We start from the raw sequence: 20,767 nt of genomic DNA on the forward strand, positions 1-20,767 counted from the left end.
TAGCTACAGCTGACTCTTCTGTCTGTCTATGTAGCTACAGCTGACTCTTCTGTCTTTTGGATCCTCTACTACTCTAAGGTAATTCCAGTTCATGACTGAATATTCCCTGTTGCTGCTAACATTCACACTTTAATGACCTTGCTTTCTTCATTGTCTCCAGCCTGTCTCATTGTTGTAGATCAGTTTGGTGAGACACTGTGGTACCACATGTCTTCGTGGAATCATAGCCTAAGAGCAACCCCTTTCCTCTCTCTTATTCCTGTCCCTGTCACCTTAGGCCAATGGCAGCTTTAATTAGCTTTCTTACTTTGGTCAGATGATCTGGTAAGAAAAGAAAGAGAGAGCTTGGTTCTACTTCACTAACTTAGTGTGATATTAATAACTACCACTTGAGAATAACATTTAAAACCTTTAAAAATGCTTTTGCTATTCCTTTTTTGGATGTAATATATATATATTATTACATATATTCACATCAAATTTTAAAATACACATTTAGTTCTCTCTACAATGATTCATCAGTAAATGTGCTCATTACTAAATATAACGCCTCTTAGTGCCATATGAACAGCCATAAAAGTCAACAATACTTATAGTCTTTGAACTGATACTTTAGATTTAAGTGGTATTTCATTTGACTAAAAATTTGTAATTTTTTAAAGAAGCATTCATTTGTATATCATTAACAAACATTAATAACAGCAATTAAAAATCTCATAGAATTGCTAGCTTCAGGCAAAATATTGCCAGCTACATAAATGCCTCTTCAAGATCTCCTGGAGTTATCTGCTTACAGGGCACACCCGTCTGTGCAAATGGCAGAGAATTAAAATCAAATAAGAAGTTGAGCAACATAATATTGTAATATGCAAATATTTCAGTTTTCACCCCCATAAACAAGTGAGCCATTTATCTGAAAGCCCTCTGAAATTCTCATACCACAAGGAAAACAAAAGAGAACAGAGCAAACCCGCCATAGGCGGGGCCACCAGAATCAGACTTTAGGTGCTCTTCCAGACAATCATAGCACACAGGCCTTCTTCATGTTTCTTGTGAAGCTGTATTAGTTCACCAAGTTGTTACATGGGACTCCCTAGAGGTTAACTTCATGGAAAGCCAACCTAGAACATTCGACATTTAACAGATCGACTCCCAGGACTAAAAATCCTACTCTCTAGACTCAGTGTCCATGCCACCTAGTCCATGATTAATCACAGGGAGCAATTTGGTCACTTGCCCTCCCTCCCTCCCTCCCTCTCTTCCTCCCTCCCTCCCTCCCTCCCTCCCTCCCTCCCTCCCTCCCTCCTTGCCTCTCTTTTTACTTTTGAAATAGGAACTCACTATGTAGCCTAAGATAAGCTTAAAGGCATGGCCTTCCTCCCTTTGCCTCCCTAGTACCTTGGTTATCAGCATGTGTCCCCTAGCTCCACATGCATCCCTTAAAGGAGCTACAATCAGGAGAAAGAGGAGAATCGAAAAGCTGAAGGAGGAAAGGTTTCATTTGCTACATGACAGTGTCAAAAAGAAAAAAGAAAAAATGAACTCAGAGAGTAAACTGTGCGCTTCACTTCCCAGCACGTCTACCGTTCATCTCTCTAACCCTTTAGATTTCTCAGGCTCAGGAGTTCCCAAGCTTCAGTTCTCTGATAAATTTAGGAAATATTGAGACTTGTCAGTTTTTGGCTTTAAAGGATGTATCTTTATATTGTCCCTGCCACAGATGCTTAATGAGGACCTTATTCAAATAGTGCTTTGGTCAGAGCTCCCTGGACAATGCGCTGTGTGAGGCAGAGGGTCTGTTAATCCAGCTGCTGGAGGAAGGCTTTATTTCCCATGGGAGAGGCTAGCACATCTGGGGCAATGCTGTCTTCATACTCCGTTTTGGACTCTCTTCCTAGTGACAGACATCTGCTCTCTGGCAGGGGTGAAAGGAATATTCTGTGGCTGATGTCTTATGGAAAAACATTGGCAGGCTGCAACAGAAACCCAGCCTCAGTTTTTCTTGATTTTTCATTATTTCATAAACATAAAGGTTTACAAAAATTCAGTTTTGACATGGGGAGATGTCAAAGTAGCCCTCTGGGTGATTTTATCTGAAGTAATGATTATTTAAGATGTTCAACAGTGGAAGAATCACAACTTTAAAGCATTTTTATCCTTACTCATCTAAATTATCATGAGAACTTCATAATGTAAACCTTCCTGAGACAAAATGAACATTGAGAATGAACTGAATCACAAATAGAAAGGTTTGGAAATTATTTTAAGATTCCCCCCCCCCGCTCGCTCGCTCGCTCTCTCTCTCTCTGTTTCTCCCTCTCATCCCCCCTCTGTGTGTGTGTGTACACATATGCGCATGCGTGAGTGTGTGTGTGTGTGGTATGTACACAGACACTTGTACCTACACATGCATGGGGGCCAGAGCAGCTCCTTGGGAGTCTTCCTCTATTATAAGTTGTATTTCCTCTAAAGCAGGCTCTCTCCCTGAGTTTTGGGCTTGCATGTTTTCAATTCAGCTGCAAGCCATAAAGCTGAGTAGTCTTTTAGTCTTCTTTCCCCTTTAGAACTGGGATTGGAGGCACGAGTGGGCTGTCCAACTTGTTGCACGCATTCTGGTTCTCTCTTTCCTCTTATTTATGCACCAGCCCACTTAACTGCCAAGCCATCTTTCTAGCCTTGCATTCGGAAACTCTGCGCTGAGGATATGTGAATCAAGGAATGCATGCTACTGTGGGATTGCAGGATGGTGGAGCTGGCAACAGACACCATCCCCTTTGCTCAGCTCCCTGGCCTGCTTGGGAAACTGGCCAAGCTTTCCTCCAATTACACGGCCATTATGGAACTTTCCATCTAAATCTTTGCTGAAATACTTGTGCAGTTTTTAGCCACGGACTGCTAATGAAGGTACTGAAAGCAATGAACAGTAGAAAGCCTACAAGGGCCAAGGCCAAACTGCTGTAACCTCTTGGATGATTAGAGAAGGAAATACAAGTTCATTGGCGGGGATCCAAACTTTAGGTCATTACAGATTCAAGTAAGAACAGAATTCTGGACCCCACCTCCACAGTCCTCCACCCATAATTGCCTTCCATTTTCAGGGAACATTTGGTTGATTGATAAGTTATATCAGTTCATGAATTTGGATATCACTTGACACAGATATAAAAGCTGATTTCCATGTGGATAATTTCAGTTAAAAGGGTATGACTTCCACTGTAAAAAAATAACAGTAGACAAAAGGAGACAGTTGGGAATAGTCTGGGCATCTTACTCGTGTTTTCTGTTCACATATGGAATTGGATGATCTGAAATATCAAGGTGAAATACTGGACAATACCCGAGAGGAAAGCAGCAGCAAGGGAACCAAGGCTCTGGACCTTGGCAGTCGTTACTTTTAGTGAAAACAGATAAAATATCTCACTATGCCCAGTTCCATCCGGTACATAAAAGACTGACAAGGAGTAATAGGTCAGGCTCCCTTCAGCTCCACATGGTCAAGCTTCACCAAAGAAAACCACATCACAACTCAAGGGGGAAAGTAATCAACTTATATGAATAATAACAAATTAGGTTTTTTTCCCCTGATGTAAATATTTTCCAAATGTTTGTGTATTCATCATTGAGAAGTTCTATGGCACAAGCTCTTGCCTGCTCCTCTTAACATGGCGTATAAGCTAGGAAGGCAAGACATCTTATTTCATGTTCCACCACAATGCTGGACCCTTGTGAACTATTTTTCTCTCAATAGTTGCTGGCAGGTGTGTGAAGTAAGCAGCCCGAGTAGTGCCTGAGATGTCAGAAATCCAGAGAGTCAGCAAAGGTCCTGGAAAAATCTGATTTCTAATACCAAGAGGCTGAGTTAGAAAAAAATATATAAGGGCTAGGATGATAGCTCTATTGACAAAATGCTTACCACACTAACACAAGGACCTGAGTGCTGCCTCTAGAATTCATGGGTGTTTTGTTTGTTTGTTTCTTTCTTTTAAAGCCAGTCATGATGGCACTTCTTGTAATCCCAACATCCCAGTGAAGTGGAGACAGGTGATTCCTTGGAGCTCATTGGACAGCCAGCTAAGACTATGTGGAGATATTCAGGACAATAGCAGACCTTTTCTCAATAAGTAAGAGCATAAGTAAATGAATGAAAGATCTCACAAACAAGTAATAAAATAGAATGGTTGTTGACACCAGAGGAACAATGCCGGAAGTAGACATAATGGTTTTCACACATGTGCGTACACACACACGCACATACACACATGTGCACACATACACACATGCACACACACGCACACACATACACACATGTGCACACATACACACATGCACACACACGCACACACATACACACATGTGCACACACACGCACACACATACACATACACACATGTGCACACATACACACATGCATGCACACACATATATACACTCACAGCAGGAATGAAGTCCACACATGATGCTGAGATTTATGCCTGTCAACATCTGCTGTTATTCGCATCAATGAGAAGCACCCTCAGAGGAGCCTAACAGATCTCTTGCTCCTAATGTTGCCTTCTTTGAAAAAGCACTGATCTCTGTAGTTTCCCAAAAGAAGTAGGAGGGAGAAAGGATTATTTGTTCAAATATGTCTGCTAACAATTATTTCAGAAGTACTAAGAACACGAATGACTTTTCAGTCGCCTTATCAGCACCATTCTGAACTTTGCCAGGAAAATAAAAGCAAAAATTCCAACATAACTTTAAAAGAATTTTAAAGCTATTTGTTGTTTTTATTTTTAAATGCATGATGCTTAGGGCAAGGGGAAAACTTTTGCAAAATACAGTTTGGATTCTCTTATATAAAAATTGTTACAGTTCAATTTAGTTTCATAAAGTATAAAATTTTATGAGAAATAGACTTGTATAAATAACTGTTAGACATCTTTAAATCTGAAAGCTAAGACACAGTGGGCCTCCCTCATGCCCAGGAGACAGAACTTGAATATTGGGTTCAGACTTCCTTGTGTTTTAATTGAAGGGTAATTCAGAATTATGAAAGACCAAAGAGTTGATTTGATCTTGCAGTTATTAATTCTCAGCTTCCAAGTTTAATGCTGAACCCGGATATTTCCTCACTGGGGACCATTCTGGGTGCCTTGCCTACATTCTGGTCAGCTTGCTAATTAAAGCATTGGCTTTGGTACCATTGGCCTGATTTGAGACCTGGATCCTATGGGAATGCTCAGTCTACTTTGGAGGGTCTCAGCCAGAACAGAGTTTTGTCTCACAACTGTAATGCAACATTGCCCTTCAATGTGCACACAGCCAGAATATGACCATCTTCTCAGCCTTGCTTGAATAGCAAGATTAGAACACTAGGAATTGGTGTATATGACCAGGAGCTTTATTTTTTTCATCTTAAGTACTAAATGGCTAGCCAATTGTGGCTTTAGCGAACCATCTTAACTTTGATGATGCTCATTCATCTTTTCTATGGTTCATTTTGGGCTGGGATGTGGCAGTGTTCTCAAGGTAGTCTTGGGGTCACAATACTCTCACATCAGACTCCTGAGAAGCCTCGATCACAGACTTGCTTCACAACATACAGCTGACTCTTTTCATGTACACTTATGGTATTTTTATTATACTGAAGTTTGAAACCAGGATATAACACATACTAAGCAACCATCCCATCCCTGAGTGTTCCATCACCACCTTTCATTTATCAAATTACACAAAACATACAAAAAGTAAGCAGTGATTGATGGTATTAAAACAATAAAATATTCACTTTGGACCAATGTTTCCCAACCACCCAATGTTTTCTCCTCTGTGTGGTTTCAGTTACATAAAACTAACCATGAATCTAAAAACATTCCTAATACTACACTGGTATAGTCATTTTCATTATTATTGGTGGTTGGTCCTGTATGTTTAGCTTATACATTAAAATTCCTCACAGTTGTATACCTATAGAAATTAATATAATGCATGCATGTTTTGGTACTCTCCCCCAATTTTGTATGCCTACAGACTAAAAGTAAAATAATGAATTTATGTAGACTAAGGAAAAAAAATAAAAAGTGTTTTTAAACAACCTGATGATAATTTATTTTTTATTTATTTAGGGAATTTTCAGAATGACTCATTAGGCCCCTACTTAAAATGTCCACACTCACAGGACATGAGAATTATATGGGATTTCAGTGATCACATTATTCAAACCTCACAGGTTAGAGCTAGAAGCCTGTGTTGCAGTGGTGAGCACCTTGATGGAGGCAATGTTGATGGCTGGTGGAAAGAATATAGAGGAAGAGTGATTTTAACTCCTTCGGACGCACAAGGAATAGCCTGTCTCATGCAAAGTTTCACTAGACAGGAAATAACAATTTGAATATCAAGGTCACCTGGAGATTTTGTGTTATATCAGCATGTTTCTTAAGTTTCATACCTGTATTTTATTGCTATTATAGGTTTCTCTGCTCATGCATGTCATATTTTTGTCTTATATAAGAGTATTTTGATTTTATGTTTATATCTATTGTATATTTAACTTATGATAATTATATAAGGGTACACTCTTAAGAAAAGATCTTTACTCATTAGATATTTGTGAGAAAGCTGATGTAAGTCAATAATAACAAATATTTGGAAGAGAGGTTGAGCTATATAGTAGATTTGGCTGATAGATAAAATCCCGGACTAGAACCAGCATTGGCCTCCCCTTCATACAGCAAGTATTTAGCAAGCTCTGACAGTTAGGACAGCCCTAAACTCAGCTCTGAGCACTGTCAGGAGAATCTATCAGTAACAGCCCTTCATTCCTTCCTGACCACACACTGAGTGCACATTGCCTAACATACCAACTTGCAAGCGCTAGAAACTATGGAACTGAGGGAAAAAGGAAGAAACAGTGGGAACCATAGGGAGAAAAGGGGGGTGGGGAATGCTAGAGGCAATTACAAATAAGGCCTGGCTGTTTGTGCCCCTCTTGAAGGCCAGTCATAGAAAACACTTTTACAAAAATACACTGATATTCTTCCTTCACCTTCAGAAAGCTGAACATTCACACACCCCGCAAGGCTAAGCAAAGTTCATTCAACTGGCTTTATTTTCTGATGATTTTATTTATAACATAATAAAATTCAAAAGGAAATTGATAAGCTTGGCTCATAAGAATGGGCTTCGGTTTTAGCAGTGCTGAGAAGCGAAATGGAAACATCCTCTTTCCTTCAGCCAAAAAAACCCAAGTCTTTACCAAATCTTACTGATATCTCCACTGGCAACATTTTTAGCATTTTGGCATTCCTGTTCTGCTTGCGAACGTAAAAGTTTATGTGTCTAAATAACTCTCTGGAGAGGATCCGCCCACACCACCTCACAGCTGGGTAAGTTCAGATATGTGCAAAGAACAGAACCTGTTCTAAAACAAGAAACTCCACTGGGACTTTTTCAAATAATTGTTATATTTGTAGCAAAACATAAATACCAGAATGCACTCTTCCTTAAGAAATGAGTATGCTTCTCTTTCCCAAAGCTTGCGTCAACAAGTAATTTGCCTTTAGAAATAAACGTGGGTTTTGAGGTCTACACTGTGAGATAGACAATGGGAGCAAGCTCAATGGACAAGAGAAGAGTGTGCCTTCTCAGGACCAACTCAAGACAGTACCGGTGCCCTCCTGGCATCCTTCTGTGTCTGCATCCTTGTGCGGGTTTCTGGGATGCTTGAGCAGGTAGGGATGTGGCAGTCAGAGGTCAAGGACGCCACTGTGTTTTTCAGACCTTGTCTCTCTCTGAAACTGGAGCTTACTAACTAAACTGCTAGGCTGGGTGAGTAGAGCCCTTCAGGAATCCCCCCATCTCTGCCTCCCCAGCACTGGCTGGTACAGGTGCCCACATTAGTGCCAGCTGTTTTATGTGCGTGCTGGGGTCCACATAGATCCTCATCTCTGAGTGGCAAGTGGTTTATGACTTGAGCCGCCTCCATCGCGCAGTCTTCTTCCCTTTGACTATGTCACACACTCTGGCACACTGTTAGCTCATCATATGACTCAGAAATAATGCGGTTTTCCCTGACTTGGTGGCACTAAATAGTGGATGTGTTTACTGGGCTTAATGGCCTTCTGGGTAACCTGTGGTGAGCAGAGCCTGGATACATGTGAAAGATGCCTGGCCAGCCCTTCCCCTCCTGCTGTTCAGAAGAATGATTTCTTCCTGAGTTGCAAATCCATTCCCTAGGCAGATTAAATATTTACGAAGTACTTAAAGAACCCTTCTCTGCATTTGAACATGAAAATAGAAACGCTTGTTCATTTCAGCATGTAAAAACGCCCCCCCCCCCTTCTCCAGTAAAGGGCTCTGAGTTTAACTCCTGTTACTTCTGTGACCTGAGAAAAACAGGAGTGGGGGACAGTTGGGTGTCACCTAAGCACGGAGTCCTGAGTCGCGTGTGGACACACAAGTAAATGTAAAAGTTCTCGGAAGCTGCCAGCAATGCCAAAGTTTTGTATTATTTATTTCACACTGTTTTCTCTGGGCTTAGAGGTGATATGAGACTCAAAGAGCTTACCTTTTAAGCATTAAGTTGTTTCACACACCACACTACGTCTTATTGCATAATGACATCGTATTTCCTATCTATTAACAAGTTATTTTGCATTTGTTCATTAGGGTTTTTTTTTTTTTAGAATTTACTTTAACATAAAGGTTCCATGTATTGTATTCCTAAATAAAAACAGCATCAAAATCTTTTTGCAACTCCCCAAACACAGTTACGGAATAATGATCTTATGCTAAAAACTGTAAAACGCAATTTGTGCCGTGCCCCATTTACTACAAAATCACTGCGAACAATGCATTGTGTACAGTGTATTGCCCCAGGGAGACTGGATCAGCTGAAGAAATGAATAAGGAACACTGCCTTGGATATCAGCTAACTCTGCTTCAGCGCTTTTAAAAACTATTTGTTATGATATTCCTTCCTGTCAAGCACATAATATGATTTCCTCAATAAAACACAACCATTGCTGTAATTCCAGTTTCCCTCATTTTCCACTTTTTGAAGCACTAAATATTTAAACAACGTGGACCTGCAAGTCTCCAGCCAGTCATCAGATCCACAGGCCTCCTCGCCTAAGGTACGGCAAGGATGTAAGGATCCAGACAGGGTATCATTATGTCATGCCAACAGACACAGTGGCAGTTCCTGGGGTGCTTACCTGCCCACAAGCCAGGCCCATTCCTCTCTCTCCCATGCCGTGAGGACATGATAAATTTAACTCCAGGGCATCTGCTCCAGAAGCCTGTAAGGTACCCAAAGAAAATGAGAGAAAAGGCAAAACTTTATTCAGAGATCAAGATGCGCTCCCCATTGACCACCAAGACCACATCTTCTAAGATGGAACACTGATTTCACCACAGTACACGCTGTCTCTGGAGCTAAATTGCACACAACAACAACAAAACATTGATCGAGAGTTTGAAAGTTGTATCTTGCTGTACCATGTGCATTCTATTTCATCTTTGTAATTCACATAACCTTAATTTTTATTAAAAATCTATATGTAGGGGTGAGGACCTTAGACTTCCAACAGGGCAGGGAACTCTGACTGCTCTTTGGACTGGAGAGGGAGGGGAAGGGGGATGGGAGGAGGGGGAGAGAAATGGGAGGTGGGGAGGAGGCAGAAATTTTTAATAAAAAAATCTATTCATGTGTGTTTCTATATGAGTGGACACTGTACACAGTTAGAAGTCAGAGGTCAACATACAGAAGATCACTTTCTCCTTCCATGATTTGGGTTCTAGGGATCAAGTTCAGGTTGTAGGGCTTGGTGATAAGTACCTTGATTCCCAAGACCCATCTCACAGCTCCGGACCCTCAGAATCTCTGTGTTATTGCACTATGTATCTATGGGCAGGAGAAATGAAACTCATGGTGCTCAATGGCAGGACTGGCTGTTAGATGAGATAATAGAAATTTGAACGCATTTTGTTAGGGACCATATTTTATCTTTCCTATGCAGCTTTTACTGTGGAAACAACTCTTAATGATTCTGGATGATTAATGATGGAAAGAGGCCTGTAAAGAAAAATGTAGTTAGATACGTAGAATGAATGAGCGGAATTAAAGTGTCCTAAACTAAAAGCCAATTTCATCATATTTAAAAACAGCTTATTCCAAGAGGCATAAGCTATTGGTTATCTTATTAGACTTCAATAACTGTGAGTTCTAATTTAAATTATTTATACTTTAATACATAAATAGATACTTTTAAAATGGAGAGAACAGTTTAGAATACTTGGAACATCTTAAAATTTGTGGAATGTTTACTGGAAAATATTTTAAATACTTTTTAGGGGCTGGGAAGATGGCTCAGTGGGTGTGGTGATTTGAAAGTTAATAGTCCAAACAGAGAGGCACTATAAGGAGGTGTGGTCTTGTTGGAGTTGTGCTGTTGTTGGAGGATGTAAGTCACTGTGGAGGTGGGCTTTGAGGTCTCATATATGCTCAAGGTACAGCCCAGTGTCTCAGTTCACCTCTTGTTGCCTGCCTTTCAAGATGGAGGACTCTCAGCTTTAGTACTATGTCCTGCATGTTGCCATGTCCCCACCATGATGATAATGGGCTAAACCTCTATAATTGTAATCCACTTCATTAAATGTTTTCCTTTATAAGAGTTGCTATGATCATGGTGTCTCTTCATAGCAATAGAAACTCCAGCTAAAGCAGCGGGTAAGAATATTTGCTGTTCAAGCATGAGAACCTGGGTTTGAATTCAGCATGGAAGGTAAATTCTGGTAAGGCTTTGTGTGCCTGTCACCCTATTGTTGGGAGAGGACAGAGATGGGCATCCTTAGAGGAACTTTCCAGCTAATGAAAGAAAGACCCTGCCTTAAAGGAATAGAAGATGACACATGATTTCCCTTCTGCCTTTGCATGAAAAAGTGGCAACTACAGTCACATGCATAACACACACACACACACGCACACACACACACACACACACACCCCTTTTAAAATTGAATACAGTAACTCAAGGGTTATAGGACACATATATTAAATTTGCCAAGTTTTTCATTATTTACCCACTTCTAGAATCTAACAGTAAGTTTGCAGTTAGAGGATTGAATAAAATTCAAAAATAATATCACATATGTATTGCCTCACAGAAAGGCCTTTATTAAAAAAATTGACTATTTACTAAACATACCAGGTTGTTCTTTAAGTCAAAAGCTGTTTCCTCAATATTTCTCCTTACTTCCTAATTGTTTTCTTCTGTTTCACAAATTTCAAGAGTGATCATAACAAACTGAATTCTCGTTATTTCTCAGCTGATTTTCTTGCCCATCTTCGTTCATTAGTGCACCTGCATTCTCTTCTGTGCATTTGTGAAGGTCCATTTGATCATTTCCCGTGTTTTCAAACATGGACACATTATGCAGCTTTGCTACCATAACCCAATTTGGAAATGCTTCCTATTACATAACAATGACTGTAAATCATGCTGTTTTCTTCCTGCTGGCTTTCAGTGAGTATAGAAAGGGCCCAGCCTACTGGCTTCTGAATTTGGCTGTAAAGGATTGGGGCAGTTTTAGGTGAGTCAGTAAGCCTTCGTAGTCTGCAAATGGGTAAGTCTAAAGTGCAAGGAATGTGATCTATCCCCAATTCATGCCATCTGGGAATCATCCACTTAATTTAGATTGGGCATTGGAACTGTATATGGCAGTACAATAGTACTTTCTGTAGTTACTTGGGGTATTTCCTTTAGACTGATTTATTTAGAAATTGGTAGCAAATCATTGTCACTTTAGATTAACAGATCTTTAGGGGCACTTTACACATATTTATATTATGCATATGTCTTTGCAAACTGACAGTTAACCACTGTGGTAGGCGATGATAGCTAAAGCTAATTGAGTACATTCCGTATGCAAGGGTATTTTACTAACCCTTTTGTTTTTATCTTACTTTGGCTCTCAAACAACTCCAAAAGCTAAGAGATATCATCATGCCCATTTTATGGTTGATAAACCAAACATAAAAGAGTCAAATGACCCATCGCAAAGCATCTTGAAAGTAGATCCTCTGACCTATCCAGTGATTTTTATCAATGGGTGAATTATTATCAACTTGCTAGGAATCTTTTGTTCCTTAAGTAAAATACAAATACCACATCTTGTCTTTCATTTTCAGCGTCCAGACTTCACACAGCTTTGTAAAATCATGTGTGATGTAAAAGTAGATACAAAGTTTATACAAGAATGAAGAGGACTCTCAGGAGCAGGGAGGCGAATAAGAAGAGGGAGGGAGGTATGAGGGGAACAAGGGCAAAACACATTATAGACGTGCATGCATTTCCCTTATAAATCCAGTATAGAAACTGGAAATGCATCAATCAAGAGCCACTTAGAACACCTCCTGGAGATAGCGATGTCACCACTGAGGAAGTCATGGAAAGCATTTCTTGTGCATCAGAGAATGCGTAGTGACAAAGCCAGGGTTTGACTGTTCTGGGGGACTTTCCTGTTTGTCGATTCTGTTTCCATTCACATCCCAGTGTGTACAAGCATAGTGTGTCAGTCATGGATGTGAGGCTATCTAGTAGACACACGTGGAGACACAAAGAGAAAGAAGCCATTTGTTCCCCACCTAGGAGTGCTGCACTGGGCTAAGAAAACATTATCTTTCAACATCCTTATGGCTTCAGAATGACTGTTCAAATAACAATTCATAAACACCTATAACATAGTCTTATCTGAGAATAATTATTTAAATTTCCCAGATAACATACATGTGTATCTATCACCAAAATATACCTAAGAGAGGTCTTGGAATGAATATTTAGGCCTTAAAAATGGCAATGAGGCTGCGTTGGGTGACACCCAGGACCTGAGGAATTTCATTTTACCTCTGAATATTTCTGTCACAGGGCTTGACCATCTTCAAGGGAGTCTATTTCCAAACAGCCACAGCCATTCAAAAAAAAAAAAAGTCTTAATTGCTGAGTTAGCATGAAATGTTAAAGAAACTGGAACTGGGCTAAGATTGGTGAATAGTCCAACTCCTGTTAGTCACAAAGATTTTAATGACTTAACCCAGAAGTACACCTATCTTACTTAAAAAGGACTGTGGAAAAGGAAAAGACAAAGGGGGCGGGGGCAAGGGAAAACATTCACGGTTGGAGGAATAGCTAAACTCCAGATTAGAAAGGTGTTAGAGATGTTCTCTGCTAAGATTTAAGACCTGCTCCATAAGAGAAAACATGCCTGGGGCTGCGAACCTAGCCCCAGATCCACAGCTGGAGAGGCCCTAAGCCTCAGTCATGGAGTCACTACGATTAGTCAGCTTAATGGACATAATATATAACTGTTCCCTAAATTTGGATTTCTCTACCCACAGTGCAGCTCTCAGATCTTATCAGAGAAGTTTCTTTGTGAAGTGGACACTGGCTCACTCAGAAACTCTCTACTGGACAAAGAGGAGGGGATGTGTGCCTATGGATACAATCAGGATGTTTGTATCGCAGCCCCTCTTCAAGGCTCAGTGGACATTAAGAAAGAGGGGGCAAAAGGAGTGTGAGAGGGGGGGATCATAATCAAACAGCATCTCCTGGACAGCCCAGTGCAGCAGCGCTCATAAACCTGCAGAAGCTGTGGTTGCCTGTGCAAGATCAGGACAGCCGACTTTCCAGCACAGGCTGGGAAGAGTTCTCGATTTCCCACTCTAACTGGGCATCTCTGGACAGTTGGTGGTCTCTGAAGGAAGGAGAATGAAGCCTCTCTCTCTCTCTCTCTCTCTGTCTCTCTCTCTCTCATGTGGTTGGTTCTTTGTAGACTAACCATACTTCAGTGGATGGCCTTATGCATAGGAGTATATGGGCAGCACAAAGTAATACAACAATTAATAAAAACCCAAACAATGTGTAGGAAGAGGAAATGATATCAGTGGGAGCCAAAAGTGTAGAAAGTCAATGGAAAATACCTAGTGGGGGGTAGGTTAAGGACAGCACATGCAAGATCTAAAAGTCAAGTTGAGAATTTGCTGTCAGCTAGAGAGATGGCTCAGTTGGTAAAGTGCAAGCAACAGAAGTTTGAGGACGTGAGTTTGATACCCACAAAGCAAGTGCATCTGCAATGCTGGGTATCTACAATCCCAGCACTGGTCACTGGGCAGACATTCTGAACAGTCCAGTGGGTTCCAGATTCAGCAGGAGACGGTGTCTCCAAAGATAACATGGAGAACAATTGAGAAGTCCACCTATGGCCTCCACATTCACATACACACATGTGTACTGGCATTTTATTTATATCTTAATAAATAAAACTTGCCTGAGGATCAGAAAAAGTAAACTGGTCACACTGGCCAGCCTTACAGACCAGGCAGTAGCTACAACGCCATACACCTTTAATCCTAGTAGTCACACTAATTTGCCATAGAAACCAGGTGGTAGTGGCGCACACACTTAATCCCAGAACTAGAGAGGATTATACAGTGGGAGGAGACAGCTCTCAGTCTGAGACTCATTCTGAGATTTATGGAGGTAGGAATGCCGTTTTCAGACTGAGGTCAAGGCAAGAGCCAGTGTCTGGATGCTTTGCTTTTCTGGTTTTCAGGTTGAACCCCAATATCTGAGTTTTTATTAATTGGGCTTCACACATACAAATACAGTTGAATATATATAAACACACACAATATTTTGAACTCATCAAAGCTATTGAGATCTGGGTCAAAGTTAAGCTTTGCTGGGAGAGTGGCTACCTTACCCACAAGGAGTCTGTATTCTTCCTCACATCTGATGGTTTTGCTCACCTCCCTGACACACACTCTCAAAGCCCTAGTCCCCATTGTTGTCAGCATAATTACTGTGCTAGAGCCGACAGTCTTCATTTATATGAAACCCAGGAATACTCATAGCTTGCATTGTCCCTGTTCAAACAAGAGCTCAGAGAGCTCTGGTCTTCATTCCAGTTCTGAGTTTGGATGAACGCCATGATGTCTGACTGCCAAGAGGGGTCGAGCACATATTCAACAGTCTTATAAGATTTCACCAACAGAAACTGGAGGCAAGAAGGATCAGCCCTTTTTTCCCTCTTCTCTAAGTTCTGTGGTAGGAAGGATGATCTCTAGAGCTCTCATTGGTCTGCTCTGTTTCCGCGGGAAGCTTTTGCTGGCTCTCTAATGCACCTTTCTATATTTCTATATTCCTACTCTAGTTCATCTTGTTCACACTGTTACTGCTCAGGGGTTGCATCCTTCAATATGCCACATCTAGCCACTTGCTACCCTTAAAAGTGTTGGCGCAGTAGTGTAGCATGTGATTCCTGATGCCACTCACAAGAATTATCCCTGTTAGATGGTAGAGTAACTTTGGATGGAAAATATTTTTGATTTATTTTATTGTGAATTTTTCCATTGTTAAAAATATATGTTTTGAAGAGTGGGTTCATATAAACAAAAGTAGTGTTTGGTTCTCTTTTTCCTTTTAAATACAGTTATTATGTATATGAGTATGGGCACACATGGACATGCCACAGTGTGTGGAGATCAAAGAACAAATTGATAGAAAGTCTGTTCCTTCCTTGAACCATGTAGGTCATCAAGATTGGTGGCAAGCACCTTTAGCCAAGGAACTACCTTGCAGACCTAAAGTAACTCATTCAAAAGAAAGATGATAAAAAAAAAATCAGGCAGTGGTGGTGTACACCTTTAATCCCAGCACTTGAAGGGAGAGACAGGTAAATCTCTGTGAATTTGAGGCCAGCCTGGTCTACAGAGGGAGTTCCAGGACAGGTTCCCAAGCTACAGAGATTTTTTTAAAAAAAGCAATATGATCAAGAAGACACCATGAAGTTGGGAAGGTGACATGAGAGGGGTCTCAGAGAGGATCCTAAGTTGGAGGGAGGTGAATATAATCTAAATAATTGTATAAATGCATAAAATTATCAAAGAATGAGTAAAACATTATATTAAAATGGTATTGGGTATGTATAGCATGCAGTGAGATGGAATCCTGCTGATCGCTGCTGCCCTGCTACCTCCATGAATATGCAAAGGCCTATGGGTATTCTCCTCATGCTAAACCTAGGATAGCCTAACGTTACAGGAAGCATGTTGGTTTCATTGACAGTATGTATGACTTTTCCTTCTTGACATGTATATCACTCTCCTATGGAGATAAGACAGATTGTTCTGACTTGATAGAAAGCAGATTCTTTTCTCTTGTCTCTAGTATACAATATTGAGAGAACAAGAATAAATAAAAGAGAAATTAAAGAAGAAGATGGAATGTGATAATTTGCTAATATGCTCATAATTACAGCCTTTTGGCTTTTGTAAGTAAACTCTCCCACTTAAAAATTAATGTCCATTACTGAAGGAAATAATTTTTAAAAGTATTTTATTCTTGCAGAAAAGCAGAGAAGCACGCAGCATGATAAAGCCATTTATCATAGTCAGCTTAAAATTGGCAAAGCTCATGCCAAGCACGGGCTCTGTGGAAGATTTCATGGTCAATTAGGTAAATACATGTATAAAATGGACCCAGCACAGAAGATCACGAAGCCAATTACAGATCATGTTTAATTTCACCCCCTAAGTCCCAGAAGCAATTTTTCCCTTCACAGTTTTAAAAATATCCAAATAAAATGTACAATCAACATATCTGAACACTATGGAGAACATGATGATATTTTGTAATGTCAGGTCAATTACTTCAAAAGTCTTCCTAGGTTCAATCTTTGGCGTGGCTGAGAGCTTCTCAAGACCTCCAGCCAGGAGGGTCTCACCCAGGTTGCCTGACAGAATGACAGACATAAGTGTATTTCTTTAAGGGTATATTTTTCTATTTGGAATACAAACCCGAGGTTCATGGTTAGTGTTTGCATTTGCGTAAGGTTCAGTTTATACTGGGGCATGCGGGCTGACGAGTGCGCCATTCAGCTGCATTCCATCCAAGCGCTTTGCTTTCTACATTCCGGCATTCAAACGAGAACAGTATTAAATGAACCTTTTATATTTTAAATATTCAAGACTTTTATATTCAGAATCTCTCCTCTTACTGTCAAACTAGTTTGCCTAAAGGCAAGGTAAGATCAAGTTAGACTCTCAGAGGTAGAATTAAATTTTATCATGGCATCCATCATAATATGCTATTTGCTTAATATGCAAATGGAGAGTCTATGGATTCGTAGAATAAAGGGATTTTGGTACCCTGTGAAATCCAAGGGACTGCTTTTATAGAATAGATTCCTCTTACATTTACATTTCCATCATTTAAATGAAAACACATAGTAAACAATTTATAATAAAAATGCTTTAACTTACATTTTCTATTCAATTTTACTTCTACTGTATTATTTCTTGTGGCAGCTCTTTACTTAAAACTAATAAAAATGAGAGCAGGGAATAGAATAAATATAAACTGCAGAAGTTTTTACCTCAGCCATTTTGGAGAGTTCCATCCAGTCATTTTTGTTGTAACTGCACATGATGCTGGCGATCAGGATCTTTCCAGAGAAAGAGAGAACATGCAGTTAGGCGGCATCCCTGCTTTGCACATCCACTAGCATATATGTACACACACTTACAACGACAACCTGCATTATAAAAATTAGTTTTCAATCTGCTGAAAGAGAAATAGCACCAGAAAAGACAGCATGCCACAATAAATCACCAGATAATATGTGTGACAGCTTCTCAATCACTGTCAATGGGCACTTGAGCAGGTGTCTGAACATGTATGTCCATGTCCATGCAGCCATGTATGAGTGTTCACATGTGTACTGTGCATGTGTATGGAAACATGCATGCACATGTGTGTAGATGCATGATTGTGGGGCCACTTGTGGAGGTTAGATAACCTTGGGTGGATTCCTCGGTGGCAATACCCCATTTTTTCTCTCTATTTTTGAGATAATACTTTTTCATTAGGACAGCAATTTTACTAGTTTGGCTGGGCAGTGAGTACCAGGGATTTTTTTGTTTCTACTTCCGGGACACTGAGGTAAGAAATACAAGCTACCACTCCTACGGCTTCATGTTCTTTCTAGGGACTGAACTCTGGTGCTTAAGTTTGTGTGGCAAGCACTTCACTAGCCGAACAATATCCCAGTGCCAATTTCCTTAACTTCACTGAGTCACAGTATTCTCACTTCTCAAACATAGATTACAATATTGATTTTGTCACGTCAGAAAGTAACAGTGGGAATTACATAACATCATCTATAAATGTGTGCAAATTTCTACCATGCTGCTGAAATGCATATTACCATAATTATCAGCAAAGTAAGAAAGATTTCAAGGTATGGGAAAGAAAAATATAATGTTCCCTTCAATAATAACATATAACATTATAGTTAATACAATTTCATATATTTCTTGGCAACTGTAGTTTTAAATTATATTAAATGACTTTACACTGCATTGAATTTCAGCATGCCTATGATTTAAGCCTTATATTAATCCATCAGTAGAATATACATGGTAGTAGTAGTCACCGGTGTCTACCCCAAGGGCCAGATGCCTAGGTTGGAATCCTGATTCTACCATCTTTGCTTGCTACCTTGAACGATGGCACGAGAACAATTAAAAAATAATTCAAACAGTTGTTTCCTTGGGTCATCTCGCCCACCTAGTAGAATCAAGCTTTTCCTGATAACAATGCAAGTAACTAACAAGCAGCCCAGGACTTAATGGTGGTTGTGACCTACATAACCCCAGCCCACTAGATTTCTGTTATTTGATAGAGAGATAGACCTAATTGCCGGTTTAAGTCAGAATTGCCTTCTTTTTTAATAGGAATGGAGACGAATTAGAGATTTATCTAGGTGAATAAACATTAGTACAAATTTATAGTACATAACTTTCTCATAGTTTCTAACATGTCTCGTCAGTCCAGTACTTACCTTCCATTCATATTGGAGGGTGCACTTCTTACCGTCCAGTCAAATTGGACAGCGTGCTTCTTTAGCTGTAGTGTACATTGTATATCTTAATATATCCTACTTAAGTTTATAAGTAGACTCTTTTCAGTATCATTTTTAGTACTTGGAGTTTCTATTGCATCATTATCATAGAGAGTATTGTCCTAGACATGGAGAACCACAGTATTATTAACTAGATTCTTGAGAATACAGAGGTTGGATGTAGCCCAAGTGAGCTTCTCACTGGTATGAGGGTAGCTGACTATAGGTGGGATCTGTACGTTCTTCTTTTTGGGCAGGTTTTAATTGCCTTTTAAGTAGCCTTTAAAATTTTCTATCTTCTTGTCCACTAAGGATTGAAAGTACCCCGGGCTGGGAAAATCACAGCGATTTGTTGGTTACACTTGTCATCAATGACAAAAGTCAAAAAGTACTGTTATGGGTCCCTAAACTAGAGAGTAGATGTGTTGAGAGTGGCTAGTGACCACTGATCTCTCTTCTTTTACCCACCTCCTGGTTCTCCTTTCATTGACTTTACTAGTACAGGTAGAGTGCACAGAGGAAAGTGAGAAAGGGGACATAAGCAAGAATAGAAGAAAGTCCTGCTGCAGACACCCGCCAGACCAGGGCCCCATGAATGTGTCTGCATGCAAGCACTTATAAATATTGCTCTTCCAATGAACGTCTTACTTTGACTTTTAATAACTGATGTCTATAACACAAATATCATCCTGTTTGAAACAATTTGATGAGCAGTATCTTTTTCACAGTGAAGTAAAAAGAAAACCTAACTTCATAAATGATTTAAAAGCAGGGTTATTAGGGCTGGCCTATTTGGGTTAATAGAGTGCTAACTTAGCATGGGTAGAGCCCTGGATTCAGATTCATAAAGCATCATAATTAGTTTAAACATTCTAAGTATTTGTATCTAAAGCCAAATATCTTTCCAAGCCATACTTGTAAAGGTATGGTACTTCACAGATACCACAGTGGCTGCAAAATTATCTAAACTTTCATTAAAACAGACCCATGGTTTCCAGAATTAAGCTAAAAGGTATTCACTCTAAAAGGAGATAGAGCATAATTTAATCTTTCTCTGATGATTAAAAAGTCCTTTAGTGTTTTGCTTGACTCAGTTTTTTAATCAAGTAAAAGAGGACAGGCTATTTTGCTTCCTATGAGAAAAGCGAACTGATGGATATTGCATATGATGAAGAATCATGCCACGCTACCAGAAATGAATATTCACTGAGACATATTCCTAATCAAAGTTTCACTTAATTTAAGCCATTCCCAGAGCTCTTTTTTTTGTAGTTCATATTTTAAAACATTATTGAATGAGGTGATACATAACAGTCAAACACTACACAATATTTGGACTTGGTGCGTACCCTGTATTCTATGAGAAACACTCTGGTAGGAATTTCTGCCTCTACCAAACAAGCCACGAACACACAAATTCACTTCCTACTGTGGCAACCGCTAAATAAGACAGTAGTCTAGAGAATAAGACATAGTCTTTCTTCATTCAACATTCAACCAATCTTTTCCACGTCTGTACTGTATGCCACTAATTGCTCTTACTTGGAAGTGACACTGAACAAGTAAAAGGTCCTTGTCACTTCAAGTAAAAAATGCATCCCTTCAGCAACTGCCAGGTCAGGATTATTGGGATGAAGGCAATAAAAGAAGAAAATGTGGCAGAATCATGGGGTGGGCACAGTCACAACAGATAGGCATTCGTCACGAGCTCTTTGCATTGAGAACAGAACGATGAGAAGACTCCTTACTCTGAAGGAAGGAATGGCGAGTGGAATTTGGCCTTCTGGACAGAGAAAAGTACATGCAAAAACTGAGGGTGATGAAT

At 39.9% G+C, this 20,767-nt stretch overlaps 1 protein-coding gene across 1 annotated transcript in view; it reads right to left on the minus strand.

The window, feature by feature from the left end:
• The window catches only part of Dpyd (dihydropyrimidine dehydrogenase), a 745,624-nt gene that overhangs the window by 245,635 nt on the left and 479,222 nt on the right, over positions 1-20,767 (minus strand). Inside the window, exons 15-16 of the mRNA XM_075981504.1 lie at positions 17,416-17,484; positions 9,198-9,281 (exon numbers count right to left, since the gene is read on the minus strand). Of these exons, the coding sequence (XP_075837619.1) occupies positions 9,198-9,281; positions 17,416-17,484 (153 nt within the window). The remainder of the gene's footprint in view (positions 1-9,197; positions 9,282-17,415; positions 17,485-20,767) is intronic.

This window comes from Microtus pennsylvanicus, chromosome 7, assembly GCF_037038515.1.
Source record: "Microtus pennsylvanicus isolate mMicPen1 chromosome 7, mMicPen1.hap1, whole genome shotgun sequence".
NCBI lineage: Eukaryota > Metazoa > Chordata > Mammalia > Rodentia > Cricetidae > Microtus > Microtus pennsylvanicus.